The 15,306-nt window shown below is 40.7% G+C and overlaps 4 protein-coding genes across 4 annotated transcripts; 2 read left to right on the top strand and 2 right to left on the bottom strand.

The window, feature by feature from the left end:
* Positions 1-801: 801 nt before the first annotated feature.
* On the top strand, positions 802-2,078 carry LOC306902781 (uncharacterized protein; the record flags this gene model as incomplete). The annotated part of the gene is made up of 4 exons (XM_079471621.1): positions 802-931; positions 1,064-1,306; positions 1,412-1,504; positions 1,624-2,078. 4 exons carry the CDS (start codon positions 802-804, stop codon positions 1,884-1,886), a joined length of 729 nt encoding a protein of 242 aa, XP_079327747.1. The 3' UTR covers positions 1,887-2,078.
* A 107-nt stretch (positions 2,079-2,185) lies between these two features.
* LOC306911262 (uncharacterized protein) lies at positions 2,186-4,871 on the bottom strand. Its single transcript, XM_079486480.1, has 2 exons — positions 3,753-4,871; positions 2,186-3,339 (listed from the first exon to the last, which is right to left on the bottom strand). Exons 1-2 carry the CDS (start codon positions 4,058-4,060, stop codon positions 2,448-2,450), a joined length of 1,200 nt encoding a protein of 399 aa, XP_079342606.1. The 5' UTR covers positions 4,061-4,871; the 3' UTR covers positions 2,186-2,447.
* mtmr2 (myotubularin related protein 2) lies at positions 4,862-10,082 on the top strand. The gene is made up of 17 exons (XM_079486441.1): positions 4,862-4,977; positions 5,046-5,104; positions 5,571-5,616; positions 5,716-5,739; positions 5,825-5,888; positions 6,107-6,201; positions 6,290-6,394; positions 6,476-6,580; positions 7,001-7,084; positions 7,368-7,517; positions 7,637-7,825; positions 7,900-8,085; positions 8,184-8,390; positions 8,540-8,632; positions 8,734-8,847; positions 9,075-9,251; positions 9,382-10,082. The coding sequence occupies exons 1-17, from the start codon at positions 4,885-4,887 to the stop codon at positions 9,535-9,537; spliced, it is 1,947 nt and encodes a 648-aa protein (XP_079342567.1). The 5' UTR covers positions 4,862-4,884; the 3' UTR covers positions 9,538-10,082.
* kat5a (K(lysine) acetyltransferase 5a) lies at positions 9,967-14,969 on the bottom strand. The gene is made up of 15 exons (XM_079486453.1): positions 14,847-14,969; positions 14,671-14,737; positions 14,341-14,409; positions 14,063-14,199; positions 13,592-13,660; positions 12,972-13,133; positions 12,772-12,843; positions 12,429-12,491; positions 11,874-12,122; positions 11,687-11,776; positions 11,364-11,504; positions 11,178-11,271; positions 10,943-11,102; positions 10,788-10,869; positions 9,967-10,674 (listed from the first exon to the last, which is right to left on the bottom strand). Exons 1-15 carry the CDS (start codon positions 14,859-14,861, stop codon positions 10,540-10,542), a joined length of 1,605 nt encoding a protein of 534 aa, XP_079342579.1. The 5' UTR covers positions 14,862-14,969; the 3' UTR covers positions 9,967-10,539.
* Between the last annotated feature and the right edge of the window lie 337 nt (positions 14,970-15,306).

The following is a 15,306-nucleotide window of genomic DNA, read 5'->3' on the forward strand; positions in this document are numbered from 1 at the left end:
TTCATAATAATGTTTTTAATGCGCTACATTGACTTTTTAGTTGAGTGCAAGATAAAGTTAAGATTTGAACTAAAACATACAAAAGTAGACTGAGTTTAAAGTAGAAAGGTTTAAGCTCCAAGAAACTACACAACAACTTTCCACCAAATGGTGTTTAGTTAGATGATGTTATGAATTCAATGTGGTTTATTATCAGGCCTATGTATTGTATTCCTTTGACAGGTTATTTGAATATATCTGAGGTAAGAATGTTTCACTGCTGATTTCATTGGTCTGGTAGTTGGTTGATTATTACTGGGTTGTTGGTTTGAACATGGTTGGTAGTTGATTATGACAGGGTTTAATTGGTAGGTTAATACTGTGTTGGGTAGGGTTGGTATTTGGCTGATGTTTACCTGCGGTTGATGAGGTCCCTGAGCAGCAGAAGAAATTTGAGTTGAAGTCGCACAGGAAAGGGTTGACGTTTCCCTAGTGTGGCTTACTGTGTGTTCACACCAAGCGCGAATGAGGCGTCAAGCGCGAGTGATTTACATGTTAAGTCAATGTAAAGACGCGATAGACGCGCTTGCGGCGCGAATTGCGCGAATGAGGCGGCGCGAATGACGCGAATCACGCGAATCACGCGAATGACGCGAATTGCGCGAATCACGCGAATGACGCGAATCGCGCGAATGACGCGAATTGCGCGAATCGCGCGAGTTGAAAAATCTGAACTTTGGCGGAAATTCGCGTCGCGTTAACCAATCAGGAGCCTGCTCTAGTAGTGACGTAGACGACGTAGCGAGCAGAGGCAGAAACAAAATGGAGGAGAAACTTATAATCTCCGTGTGTGGACACCCGGAGCTTTACGACACTTGTTCCTATTTTTATAAAAACAGGAATAAAAAGGATCTTGCTTGGAAGAAAGTGAGTGAGGAGGTCGGAGAATCTGGTAAGTTGTAAAAACATTCTTAACTCAATTTGAGTTATATATACATATTGAAACTACAAGGTAGCTAAAGGCGGTAGATTGAGCTTATTATTTTACAACTACGTTCCCGCTAAAGTTCATGTGTTTATTCAGAGGAAGTGTGCAGAAAGAAGTGGAAGAGCTTGAGGGACACATATTTAAAGGAGAGGAGAAAGGAGACAGAGAAGAGGAGTGGGTCAGCAGCAGATTCAGGAAAAAGATGGAAGTACTCTGCGGTCCTGTCTTTTCTAGACCGCTTCGTCTCCCCACGGGAGACAAGCGGGAATATGGAAAGGGGGGATGAGGAGAATCAGGCCGCAGGGTACGACCACTCCGACCAGGGCGAGGCAGCAGTAGGTGTGTTGACAAGTGAAGCAATACAACAGGGCAACATGTAGTTGTTTTATTCATTTCTCTGTGACAGGTGTAATGTGCAATTAATATTTAAAATTGTCATGACAGATCCGACTGGTTCTTTTGATGGCAGTGAGCCTGGGTCCCCTCTGCCGGAACTTGCTGCTGCTTCTGCTTCATCATCTGCTGCTGTACCCAGAGGTGTGTACAGGCAATTATGACAATGTTTACATGCATATTATATTTACAGTGACGTTTGTGAATTAGTTTAATCCTTTTATGCCTTCTCATAGTACAAAATGTTTTATCATTTGTTACAGCACCACCAAGAAGAGCTCGGAGAAGGCCTAGGGAGCAGCCATCGGAGGTGGAGCGGCAGCTCCTGGAAGCACTCCGGACCCGTCCTGTTGCCCCAACGCCGCCTCCACGCTCCGAGGATGAGCTCTTCCTCTTGAGTCTGGTCCCTTCCCTGGAGAGATTGCCACCTCAGACAAAGGAATTTGTGAAATTTCAAATTCACAAATTAATTTATGAAAGCAGCACAGTTGTGCTTAATTTGGAACAATTGGAGCCCACACAGTAGTTTTTTTAAAAAGAGGCAGCAATCTCTGCAGGGAATGAAACAGACTTTCTCTCCTTTCTCCTCTACTTCATTTTGACCCTCACTCTTCCCTCTTCCAAACAAGATCCTTTTTATTCCTGCATGTAAATAGTTGTAAATGTTCTTTGTATATAGTTTTTATTTTTATAAATGTTTTTTTAAATAAATGTTCTATAAAATGATCAAAGGTTTTGGTGTGTTACTTTGTGTATAACATAGTAAATCATCATTTATATTTGTTACATTCAAATATTATTTATATATTAAGACTACAATCATTTGAATTGTACATTCACTTTAATTATGTCGTATTGCAAATACACTCACAATAGTATAGTAAAAAATTGTTATTTGTCATTGGACCAGTGTTGTGGTATAGTGTAATGAGAATGTAGCAACGAGACAGATTAATTTTGGAGGATGGCTCCATTTATCATTTACAATATACAAAGTGTGGAAATCAAAAGAAAAGACAATAGAATGGAATAATTATAGGAGCTAAACATAAAGGACATAAACAGCACAGTATGTAATGAACAAAAACTATTCAGTCGGCTGCCACGGGACTGCTCCCTCGGCAGAAAAGTGAGCCATGAAACTGTCCCGAACCCGGATGGCCTCTCTGGCAGAATTATTTGCTGCAACCCGACCAAGACTCTGCAGCGACTCCTCTGTACCTTGCACCCCCGCCCTCACAGCAGGTGCCTCTTCAGATCTCCTCAGAAAATTGTGGAGGACACACGTCGCCTTCACACACCTCTCCACAACATCAGGCTGAACCTCAATGAGGCGGCGATATATCCTCCACTGTGAGGACAGGATCCCAAAGGCATTCTCCACCACCATCCGGGCTCTGGACAGACGGTAATTAAATACCCGTCTCTCTCGGGGAAGGGAGCGCCCAGGGAATGGCCTCATGAGGTTTTTCCTGAGGGGAAAGGCCTCATCTGCCACAAAGACATGGGGCAGGGGTCCTCTGTGGTCAGCTCCTGGTAGAGGACGGTCAGGTGGCAGATGGAGGGTGCCACCACGGAGTGCCTGGCCAAAGGCTGAGTTAGACAGAATCCCACCATCGCTTGTCCGGCCATATCCCCCGACATCAATCACCCGGAAGCAATACCTTGCATCCACAACAGCTAGAAGAACTAGAGAAAAATGTCCCTTGTAATTAAAAAACTGGGATCCGGTATTGGGGGGTGCCTTTATCATGACGTGCTTGCCGTCCAGTGCTCCACAGCAGAGCGGGAAGTTCCACCTCTCCTCAAAACCCTCTGCAATGGACCTCCATTCATCTGTGGAGGGCACAGCCATGAACTCCTCTACTAAGCAGTCCCAGATTGCAGTCGCCACATCTGGGACAATCTTGCAGACTGTGGAGACACCAACACGGAAGCTGCTGGCGATGGTCCGGAAGGAGTCTCCTGTGGCAAGATATCTGAAAGAGAAAATAAAATGAACATGGTTATAAATGCAGATTGCGATTCCATATTAGAAAATATAAATTTTTTACAGTTAAATTTATTGATAGTGGCAAGTAGAAAACCACTATATTGTGTTTCAAAGTTTCACATAGCATCTTAGCATTTAAAACTGCAATAAATACATTAAATCAATTTAACCGTTATTTTTCATATTGAAACTGTCGAAAATACACAAGAAAGTGAATTAATCAACATGACAGCCTCTGAACTCAATGCAAAACTAATATTACATACAGGCAACGGAATAAAAAATAGATTCAGTCAGTCATCGCTACTAAAATTAATTTGAAACAAACTCGTCAAGTGTATGTGGAGGTTCAGTCGTTAATTACTTGTAATCACACAGAATATTAAATAATTTACTGACCGGAGACAGATTGATAGGCGCTCTGCAGGTGGAATACAGCGCCTGTAGTTAGTGTCCTGGAGGGAAATCCTCCCACCGACACGGGACAACAGGTCATCGAACTGGGTCCTGCTCAGTCGGAAGTACCGCTGAAAGCGGCCGTCATCCAGGCGCAGCTCCTGGAGGAGTTGGTGAAACTCACCAAGCTGGGTGCGCCTCCGAAGGATCGGGTGGACCCAGACACGGCGCCGAACTTGTTTACGCCGTTTTTCAGCCTTCCATAGCACATACAGTGCAGCTATCCTCTCAACGTAATCCATGTCCGCCATTTTGCAATGAAGTGAATTTCACGCGCGAATGACGCGAATAGCGCGAATGACGCGAATTTCACGCGCGAATGACGCGAATGAAGCGAATGAAGCGAATGACGCGAATGACGCGAGTAAACACAAAATGTTCAAGCGTCCAACTCCTCGCGAATAGCGCGTTTTTGACGCCTCATTCGCGCTCTATGTGAACACACAGTTATGGCGCAGCATCGGAGCTTTGAATTGCTAATGACTGGTGTCACGCTGTTACTCGCCCCACTACAAACATCTCTACACAAAAGATGCTTGTGCTGCCGAGTTGTTCACCATTCAGATCAGATACAAGATACACACCCACTAGCAGAGACTATGACGCACATGTGCACACAGAAATGTCCAACTCTCACACACAATACATACTTTTACACATGACAATCTACACACATGAATGTTTAAATACACAATCTGTCACAAAGTCTTGGCGTATAGATAAACGAACACTGTAGCCACACTGAAGTGCACAACAGTAGCAGAAATGAGAAAAGTATGAGATACTGTAATTGTGAATATATTACAAACAGTCACAGAAGTGATTAAATAGCCTAACACGTGTTGAGTTTTCCTCCATCATGCACCTTATCCATTCACAAATACAATTTATTCCCAGCAAATGGCACAGAATAGCCTACAAGCGATATCAAACAAGGCTCTTGAATCTCACTTAGGCTTCAGAAAACGTCCTAGGCTATAATTTTCTTTTGAATTGATTTACTGGTACCGTGCTTCAATTAAAGTAATAATGTGTTGCTTTTCAAAGGCCCCGGCGGTGGGCAGACGCAAACACAATGCACGCGCACACAAGCGCAAGCGCGCGCACGCACGATCCCGGCCACACCAACAGGAATTGTGGGAAGACATGGCAGCTTCCGGTGTTTGTGGTGAGTGGATTTCCGTACAGTTCAGTTGCCACTTTTAAGGAGTTACGAGGTCTTCTTAACATTATTAGTGCCGCGGTTCTGTCCGGTTCGGGATGGAGGAGAGCGGCAGTGTGGAGTCGCTGTGCAGGTATTTTAGGACACACACTTTCTCCACTTCTACTTGACTACACACACACACACACACACACACACACACTTCTGAAATATATATAATGCTTTATTGGGTTTTTAAAGTTTACATTTAATTTCTATATAACACTCGCAGCAGCGCGAACTGTGTGGATTCTTGACAAGAGTACAGGCTCACTCACATCAAATGCTATAACTACAAAAATAAAGTTTTAAAACCCAATTATATCACATAATAGTGAAGTCCTCAACTAAATGTAACGTTTCAGGTTATCAAAACGATTTGTGTCTGATGAATGACTAATAAACGTTGACAGCTAATCCAAATCCAATTAAAGAGCTCGCGCAGAGCTTATATATTTAACTATATCGTCCGTTGGTGTGGACGCCAGGGAATTTATCGTCATCTTTATGGATATTGTTCTTGATTTGATAGTGAATCTGTCTTATTAATATTCTTTCAGCTCTACCCGCTCAGACCGTTCGAGTGGCACTGCTGCAGAACTGCGGGTCAGTCAGAACCGAACATTACACTCCCTTCCTGAAACTTCTGTGTCCTTAACTATTTCCTGTTTGTTAAACCGCAGTTCTGCTTTTTCTTCTTTGTAGGGTAAAGGAAGGGCAACTGAAAAGGTACCAAGTTATGTGTTGTGTCAAAGTTTTAAAATGGCTTAACTGTTGCTTTCAATGGATTTATCTCATGTTGTTATGCATCCAGGTCCACATGGACCCCAAAAAAGATGAGCTTCCACTTCTGCCAGAGGAGCGGATTCAGGATTCTGGTATGTGACACAAACAGATTTGTGTAAACTCTTTATGGCAATGTGGTTTGTAGTTAGTACTGCACTCTAATTGGTATAATGCATTAGAACTATGCAAAACAAGAAATAAACAAACATGCATCTGATGATTCACATTTTATGTGGGCCTGGACTAATTTGATTCCACAGCAGCGTGAGCTGATAGTTTTAAATGATTTGTTCATTGTGTGCATCCGCAGCTAAAGAAGTGACGTACATTTGCCCATTCATTGGACCTCTCAGAGGATCTCTAACGGTCACCAACTACAGATTGTTTTTCAGTTGTACTGAAAGGGTAAGGCCCATGCCCACATCAAGTTTCTGTAAGGTGCAGATCCTGGTTTGCATTTTGAAACTGAGGACTTTTTTATATTTGTGTTTAGGAGCCGGCGTTTGTGCTGGATCTACCGCTGGGCGTTTTAAGCAGAGTAGAAAAGATCGGACCAGCAACCAGCAGAGGAGACGTCTCATTCGGCTTTGTCTGCAAGGTATTTTTGCCTGTGCACAGGTATCCAACGAATGGTTGATTTTCTGAGTGTATGACCAATGTTTTTATATGTATGTTATAGGATATGAGGAACCTACGTTTTGTGCACAAGGAACCTGAAGATTCGCTCAAGAAGTCCGTGTTTGAAGTTCTAATGAAGTTTGCTTTTCCAGTGTCAAACAACATGGTCAGATGTAGCAACATAAAGAGCACTGTTTGTTCACTAGCACAGTGATTCTTAAACATTTTCGTTGTGAGCCCCCCTTTGTGTAGGGCTGCCCCAAAATAAAGACTTAACATATGACTTAATTATATTAAGACTTAATATAATCTTAAACTTAACATACTAATTTATTTAAACTAATAACACATTCATTTATTCAATGCTGAAACATCAATTATTTTGGTTGTTGGTCTTATTTTTCTGATGTTTGATTGCATAAACTATATTATAAATTACCACAAAATGCCACAAAATCTGTGTCCCCCTGGATCCATTTTAGGGCCCCCCAGGGGGTCAGTACCACCAGTTTGAGAACCACGTCATTAGCTTGTAAGAACTGAACACAGTTGACCCTATTTTTCTCTCTTGTTACTTTGTATCTAGTCTCTTTTCGCATTTGAGTATAAGCAGGTGTTCCCTGAAAATGGATGGAGGGTGTATGATCCACTGGCTGAATATAAGAGACAGGTAAAATGTGTATGTAATAATGTTTCCTTGGGGCAAATTTCTCAGCCAGACTTGGCAAAAATAAACCCGACACATGAATCAGGGACTCTCTGTTAAACTGAAGAAGTTCATAAGTAAATAAATACTGTATATAAACATAGTATTAGTGTGTAAATTATTGATATTTCATTTTCTTATGTGAAATAAAAGACAGTGAGTGTTACCATGTGAACTACAGCTAACTTTTATGATCCATCTATTAAATACATTTTGTATACTGAAATGTATGTGTCTGTGTGTTTAGGGTCTTCCGAATGAGAGCTGGAGAATCTCTAAAGTGAATGATCACTATGAGCTGTGTGATACCTACCCAGCAGCGATAGTTGTCCCGGTAACCATCACTGATGAGGAACTGCGGCGCATCTCTAGCTTCAGGGCCAAAGGCCGCATTCCAGTCAGTACCATCAGTATTACCTTTGACATCTCTAAACGAGTATTCTATGCATGCATTTGCAATTAATTTATGGACTTATAGAAATGCATCATCTCACAGTCAAAATATTATCAATATAGGTGCTGTCTTGGATCCATCCAGAGAGTCAGGCCGCTGTGGTCCGGTCCAGTCAGCCCATGGTGGCACAGAACGGTCGGCGCTGTAAAGAGGATGAGAAGCTCCTGCAGGCAATCATGGATGCAAATGCACAATCACACAAACTCTTCATATTTGATGCCAGGCCAAGTGTGAATGCTGTAGCTAACAAGGTAAACTTAGCCGCCTTGAATGTGTATTTCAAAAGAAATGTAAGGGTTTTAATCATCTACCATCTGTGTTTTAGATGAAAGGAGGGGGGTATGAAAGTGAAGATGCTTATCAGAACGCCGAACTGGTGTTTTTGGAAATCCATAATATTCACGTAATGCGTGAGTCGCTGCGGAAACTGAAGGAGGTTGTCTATCCTAATATCGAGGAATCTCATTGGTTGTCCAACCTTGAGTCCACACATTGGCTGGAACACATCAAGGTGAGAAGTCGGATCTCTTCATTTCTTACGTGTGAAGAAACATGAGCATGATGATGGTGGGGCTGATGGTGATCTGTCTGTTTGTGCATGTGTTATAGTTGATTTTGGCAGGAGCTTTAAGAATAGCTGATAAAGTGGAGTCTGGGAAAACCTCAGTGGTGGTCCACTGCAGCGACGGCTGGGACAGAACGGCTCAGCTCACTTCACTGGCCTTGATAATGCTAGACTCTCATTACAGAACCATTCGGGGTTTTCAGATCCTGCTGGAGAAAGAGTGGCTCAGCTTTGGGCACCGTTTCCAACAAGTAAGGAAACACAAACACATGCATCACGCTCCATATTAAGGCAAAGGTTTGCCAACAGAATTGTGTTTTTCATTAAAAGTTTTATTTTAAAGTAGATTTTTGTGTAACAAAATTGTAACAGTGAATACATGTTTTGTCTGTGTGTATAGAGAGTGGGTCATGGGGATAAGAATCACACAGATGCTGACCGCTCTCCAATCTTCCTGCAGTTCATTGACTGTGTTTGGCAGATGACCAGACAGGTGACTGCAAAATACCCCACAGGCAACATGTTTACCTTTAACATGTCTGCAATATACTGCAATATATCTCTGTATATTAAATTCTTCGTGTGTTTATGCAGTTTCCTGCAGCTTTCGAGTACAATGAGAATTTCCTTATTACAATACTGGATCACCTCTACAGCTGCCTTTTTGGGACATTTCTGTGTAACAGTGAGCAGCAAAGACTCAAAGAGGTAAGAGCAGGCATACTTGTGGGAGTGTGAAATGCACAAGAAACTGCACAATGTTTTGTATGCATCTGATTCTAGGAAATTGGTATTTAAACCTAAATCTGATCAGATTCTTTAATTTAATCATAAATCATCTTTTAAAATGCTGACATTTATTTATTAAGGCAACTTACGGTGCATTCAACACATTTTTGTGTATTAGTAAGCGCAAAACATATGTTTGTGTTTAGGAAGTGCCGAAGCGCACTGTATCGCTGTGGTCGTTTGTGAACAGTCAGCTGGAGGAGTTTGTGAATCCTCTGTATGTGCACTACTCGTCCCATGTACTTTTCCCCACTGTTGGTATTCGACACCTGCAGCTATGGGTCTCTTACTACATTCGCTGGAACCCGCGTATGCGGCCACAGGTAAAGACATATAAACAGTTATGTTAACTTGGAATGTTTGAAATAATCCTTGATTTAGGGCCAATATTATAATGGGTTTATGGGCTATGATTTGAATGTGTCAGTGTTGTGCTTGTTTTTTTGCATTTAGGAGCCTGTCCATCAGCGCTACAAGGAGCTGTTAGCAAAACGGGCTGAACTTCAGAAGAGGGTGGAAGAGCTACAGCGGGAGGCAGCCAATCGCACATCCTCTGAGAGGGCCGGGTCTCCTACTCGCTCCATCACGCCTGTGCAAACCTTTGTTTGAGTACCCCAGAACTTGAGAATGTAGCTCTTCATGCACTGTGTAAGCGTGTCCCAGTTCTCTTTGTGCTCGCAGTGATAGGCAGCCACACAGCATAAAATCCACTTTGCTGCTACCAGCTTGCTGGAAGAGAAAAGCTTTTAATCACTAAAACCGCCTGATACTGGTATTATATTAATACATTAAGACTAGTGAGGCATTAATACATGTTAGAAACACATTAGGACTTATACTGTATGCTGAATGTATGTTGACTCTGGGGGGGCGTCATATGACCAAAGCAGTGTGATGTCACTGTAATTCTGTCTACATCATTTCGATGTGTAGGGAATCTGAGGCAAGTCTTGTCAGCTTCAGTTACAGACTTCTGTCCTACTTGAAATTCCATATTTTCTTAGGCTTATTTGTATAAAAAGAGATACAGACCTGTTACTTAAATAAGCGCAATAATCTACATTTTGCATTGACAACTGAAGTGTGCTGACACTAATTGGGAATCATCATCGAGTTAACATCCAATAAAACACCTGCAGTATCTGTATCTGTAGAATGGCTGGTGTGTTTTATTCAAGTGTGCCACAGATGTTTGAAGACCCAAGCCACAACATCAGAATGAGTACCGTGTCAGATGTGACACCCAATTTGTATCCGCAAGTACAGAAGGAAAATTGAGCTATGCTATGATTTTGTAGGCTAATTTACATAGCTAAAATAATTAGAATTTTTTTTTTACTTTATTTTAGCAATCGTGTGTATGTATTCAATGTGATAGACCACTCTCCATTGTTACGCTTTTAATCCAAAGAATTTAACAACCTGACAAACATCAGCTCTCCAAGCAGTGCAAACAGGTAATGTACACATTCACGGATACATTTTAAACATTGGCCGTATAAAACCATACAAGTACATAAACACGATTATTTACAATTTCGATTATTAGAAGGGGATTCCTTCAGGAGCGAGACTTGACATGGTGGATGGGCTGTCCTTACAGTCTGTGTTTTACCACTTGCCCCTTTTGCTCCAATCCTTCGGTGTGAAATGCAAACATTTGGGGTCAATGCGGAGGTGCCGTTTCTGCATGGCCCGCTCATGACCTTCCACTATTTCCTCGGCCAGGGTAAGGATATACTGACCCTGTAAGGAAAGTGAGCTAAATTGATTAATATGAACAGCCTCACCTCATGCTATGATCTTGGGACAAATATTCAGAAACCGTAAGAAAACATTGATTTGCAGTAATGTCTTACCTTATAATAATTGATGAGGTTTAGATATTGAAGAGTTGATATCACATCCTCTTTCTTCACGCTTGTGATTTCACTAATTTCACTAAAAAACACAATATTACAAGATGACCGCAATTTTTTTGTTGTTACAAAACAATACTAAGAATGGCACATACTTGATTGTAATCTGTGGTCTTTCGCCATTCTCTGATTTGAGGTCCATCAAGATCTCTAGAATGGTCTGGGACCAGTATGAACGATAGGAGAGCAAACCCAGATCAGACAGAGGTTTCTCTGGAGTACCGGTCCTACCTTCCACCTTTGAAAGTTCGTAACCTGGAAGACAGGTAAACAACATTTACGATTTTGGAAAGAAAATTTGTTTTTGTTATTCAGAGAAAAATTACTCACTGAATTCAATTAGCAGCTTGCCATAGCCTCTTCTTTGGTAAGGTGGTAAAGTCAGAATACAGGCCACATTGTAGTCTTCTGTAGATTCCTTCTCCTATTAAAGATAAGAAATTGATACTGAACACAACAATGTCACTAAACCTGAAGATGTTTTTATGTTAAATATTTAGCTTAATGTAAAGATACCTTTGAAAAGTAACCAACTATGTGAAAACCCTTTAAGTCATACTCCGTCATAACATAGAAGAGAAAAGGATCTGTGTCATAGTACAGAGTCTTGTGGTCCAGGAAGCATTTGGCCAGCAAACACAAATTTTGGGAATATGTCTGTGTAGTGAAAGAGAACCAAAGATTTATTGGACGGTCGAGAGACCATCAACGTACTCCCACAATACACGCTTTACCCGGCTCAATTCAAACATTCAAGATATGAATCTAAACAACATTGTAAAAACTATTTATTTCTGTTAAAACAAGTACAATTTTGTAGATAAACTGCATTTACACACCTTGTTTTTCCTGCCATCTATTTCAAAAAAGGAGATGGTTCCTTTGCGGTAGATCTCATTTCCTGGGGGATGTCTTAGGTTGCATTTGGTCTGTTAAGATTACAAGAGTCTTTGATAGCTATACTGATAAAAGGAAACAAGGTCGTTCTTTATACTTTTGGAAGATTTTGTGGCAAGTTACACTTACCAGGTGCCTTTGGAGACATTTTAGGCTCTTGAGGTATTTCAGACAGAATTCGCAGAGGTAGAGAATGGGCAGAGTGGTGAGCTCCTGTGGGTATGGAGAAAAGTACCACGGCTTCAGCCTGTGCCGGCCTAGCTCAATACAGTCTATGTTCTTCATTCGTGTGATGATGTCATCGTGACTGCGGTCAGACACCAAGCTCCCAGTCATGCGTGGGGCAGACGGTATCCCATCAGAACTGTCTTGGGAGTCCTGTAGCCAGAGGGTCGAGTGAGGAAGAATGCGAAACCATAACTACATGACAACTAATGACGTACGTAATAGTGGGTTGCCTGTGAATTAGTTGGTCTTTTATTCCTAATAACAACAGGCCTACTCTAGTTAACAAAAATAATGTTTTACTAAGCAAGTGCAAGTTCTATGTTTAGCAGATCTACCGTATTTAGAAGTTCCACTGGTTTTAGTGTCTGTTAGATCTAGAACCTGAGATTTCTAACAGCCCTAAACCTCATTCTGTCAGGCAAACAACAAAGGCAATTTGAAGTAAATGAGCCGGACCTCTCCTGGCAGCAAATAGATGGTGGAGCAGCGGGGACTGTTATTCTGGAACACCTTTACCATCTAGCAAAAAAACACAAGGGGTTTCATAACTTTGGGACATTTCGAGAGTGGAGATAGACAGGTGATAAAACAGCTAAATTTACAGATTTCCATAGAAAACCTTTTTAGGGGAGATAAAAAATGAGATTTTTTGTGAAATTCCGATTAAATAGCATTTTATGTCCGCATAAGTATGTACTACTATAGCGACCAAATTTGAATAGATTTTATACAATCAGATCAGGAGTCTATGTGATTGTAGTGTTAATAAATCGTTTTTAAATGTAGCTGCATGTTTTACCTCATCCGTTCCACCACAATTTTTTCTTTTTCTGCCTGGCTGAGAAGGAATAAGACGACGTGGGGTGCCATTCTTACAGAAAGATAAAACAGAGGGAGACACAAAGAATAGCTTTAGTTTAAAACCTTCAAACTAATTGGTATCCTTATACCCATGTTATACTCTACAATTGTTTAATTTGCACATGTGTTATTTCTTACTGTGGTGAGTGGTTCATGCTCATCTCTAGATTTAATGCCAAATGAATCTCTTATAGCTGGGAAGACAGAAGCCTGACTTGTCTCTGTAGAACTAGGAAGTGAGGGCACTGGAGTCGCTGCAGTAACTTGTGTTGCCAAAGAAACAGGTTCTGCTTTCCTTTTCTATAAATTTCAACAGACACACAACTGTTATTTCTTATTTGTCTAAATGGAAAATTATTAATTATAAGCACTCATTCCTTAAAACAAACAGGAATAGACTTCTTTTACTCACCTTATGGATTAAAATGATATAGAAAAAAAATATTGAGAACATGTTTTGACCAATTATATGTACTATGGAGAGTGGAGGATTTGAATTTGACATAGGGTTAACAAAACAATGTTTCCTTGGTATGTAAAACTAGCAGCAAATATGCCTCTTCAATTTATTTCACCATTTAAGTATTAAATGTACTGTTTGGAAGTTTGCAGTTAAAACTGAGATGAGGCAAAAATGGCATCCTTCACACTGTTTGGAAAGTGCAACAGGATCTTGTTCAAATGAGCATTAAATTAAGCTCTTGCTTGACAAGAGCTGTAGATTTTCGTTAGTGTGCAATGGCAGGTTTGGTCTGTACCGGCGTGGGGAGGGTTTTGCCTCTTGATGGAGCTGAAGCAGACTGAACGTTGAGATCTAGACTTTTCCTCTGAATTTGAACAGAAAGGAAGAGAATATAGTAAAGTTGAAAACATGAAAATCTGATATCAACAGTGTATGACATTTTTTGTAAATATAGCCTATATCTTGGGTGGGGGTTGGGTTGGGTCACAAACTTCATGGTAATCCTAACATTGTTTGCAGATTTGAAGTTATAATAAATGTCTCACATATAGCCAAATATATTGGCAATAACTTCAACGATTGCGTGATCAATTATGAATTGTGTTCACGTTTTTACATTTTCCCTCCACACAGAAAGATGACTTCAGACATATGAAAACACAGACAGCATTCACTTTAAATGTATTAAAATAACTGCACAAAAAGTTAATAAACCAACGCCTTTATTGTTTCCTATATCTGTACAGTATAGACTATATTATCTCACCACATCTCTCTCTGGGGAGCTGGGTCGAGACCCAGGCAGGCCATTCTTCGTAGGAGTCTTTGCCTCCTTCTTGGGAAACTGGAGCTTCTTTAAGTCCAGACGATCAGGAGTAACCCATTCGTCCAGTCGCTTGTTGACTTCCAACAAACAATAAATATTAGTCAACCTTTTTTTTGTAACTAAACAATGGGCGAACTAACATCAAGCAGACAGCGTACAATATTTACAATTATGGAGACAGAAAAAATGTACTTATTGGCCAAGCTATTACTACTCACAGTCAATATAGTGGACATAGTAGAGCTTTCTTCCAGGAATCTCTTTGACGCTGAGAATTTCAGCCAAAGCTAAACATACATAAAAGAACAAATAACATAATAAAGCATACTGTTAATGCAAAGTGATCTGTTGTTTATTAATAAAAATATTGATATCACCCAATTACTATTAATACCAGATGATGCCAAAGCACGTTGCCGTTAAGACGGCACGTTTATTACCTTATGATTGTCACAGGCATTACGTTTAATTTAAACAGTCTCGTGCACTGATATATAAGCAAATGTAGCTGCTAGTGTTTTGTTTACAGCTAGCGGGCTAATACGTACGCCACTCGTTTTCATTGTCTTGATTTCTTCGCAAAACCGGAAGACGGCAGCCTTCGACGACTTCACCCTATCAAGACAAAACACTTATATATAAGTATATATAAATAACACGAACTTAAAATGACAGCGCAAAGGAATTACAATAAAACATAAGCGCTTAATGAAAACAGACTCACTGAGAGATCAGCCATGTTTTTGTCTGGCGCACAGAACTATGGGTAGAACGATAAGCTAGGCCTGTTCCACTTCAGGCCAAGTAGGAGGCGCTGCGCAGTGAGTAGACCGATCGTAAAAGTACCGCGAGAGTAGAAGAATCGGCTCTAATTTCGAGTCAATTCCCCCTCAGGTCGCCATCGTGTAGGTTGTATCAAGCGTTGTACAAATTCAGCAGTCACGAGTAAAGATCGTTTAGAAACACTACAACTATTTTGTCGATTTGAAACACTACAGGTCCAATGTATAACGTCTCCTCGCGGAAGCGAGAATTGGACAGGATCCCCAATATTATTATAATTCTCTACTTCGGGTTTCTGTAACAAAAATTAATTTGTTACTTTTAATTTATTGCAGACATTTTTAATATATTTTATAATACTTTTGCACTAAACAAAAGTATTATAATTGATGTCTATGTTT

This window comes from Barbatula barbatula (genome assembly GCF_947034865.1).
Source record: "Barbatula barbatula genome assembly, chromosome: 2".
Classification (NCBI taxonomy): Eukaryota; Metazoa; Chordata; class Actinopteri; order Cypriniformes; family Nemacheilidae; genus Barbatula; species Barbatula barbatula.

Excerpts from the sequence above, each read along its gene's own strand:
- LOC306911262 (XM_079486480.1), bottom strand. The coding sequence starts at position 4,060 with ATGGCGGACATGGATTACGTTGAGAGGATAGCTGCACTGTATGTGCTA. Across the intron at positions 3,340-3,752 it reads CGCCTATCAATCTGTCTCCG|ATATCTTGCCACAGGAGACT; the intron begins GTCAGTAAATTA and ends TTTCTCTTTCAG.
- mtmr2 (XM_079486441.1), top strand. The coding sequence starts at position 4,885 with ATGCACGCGCACACAAGCGCAAGCGCGCGCACGCACGATCCCGGCCAC. Across the intron at positions 5,105-5,570 it reads AGTGTGGAGTCGCTGTGCAG|CTCTACCCGCTCAGACCGTT; the intron begins GTATTTTAGGAC and ends ATATTCTTTCAG. Across the intron at positions 7,826-7,899 it reads TGAATGCTGTAGCTAACAAG|ATGAAAGGAGGGGGGTATGA; the intron begins GTAAACTTAGCC and ends TCTGTGTTTTAG.
- kat5a (XM_079486453.1), bottom strand. Across the intron at positions 14,200-14,340 it reads CTATGTCCACTATATTGACT|TCAACAAGCGACTGGACGAA; the intron begins GTGAGTAGTAAT and ends GTTTGTTGGAAG. Across the intron at positions 12,123-12,428 it reads TCTATTTGCTGCCAGGAGAG|GACTCCCAAGACAGTTCTGA; the intron begins GTCCGGCTCATT and ends CTCTGGCTACAG.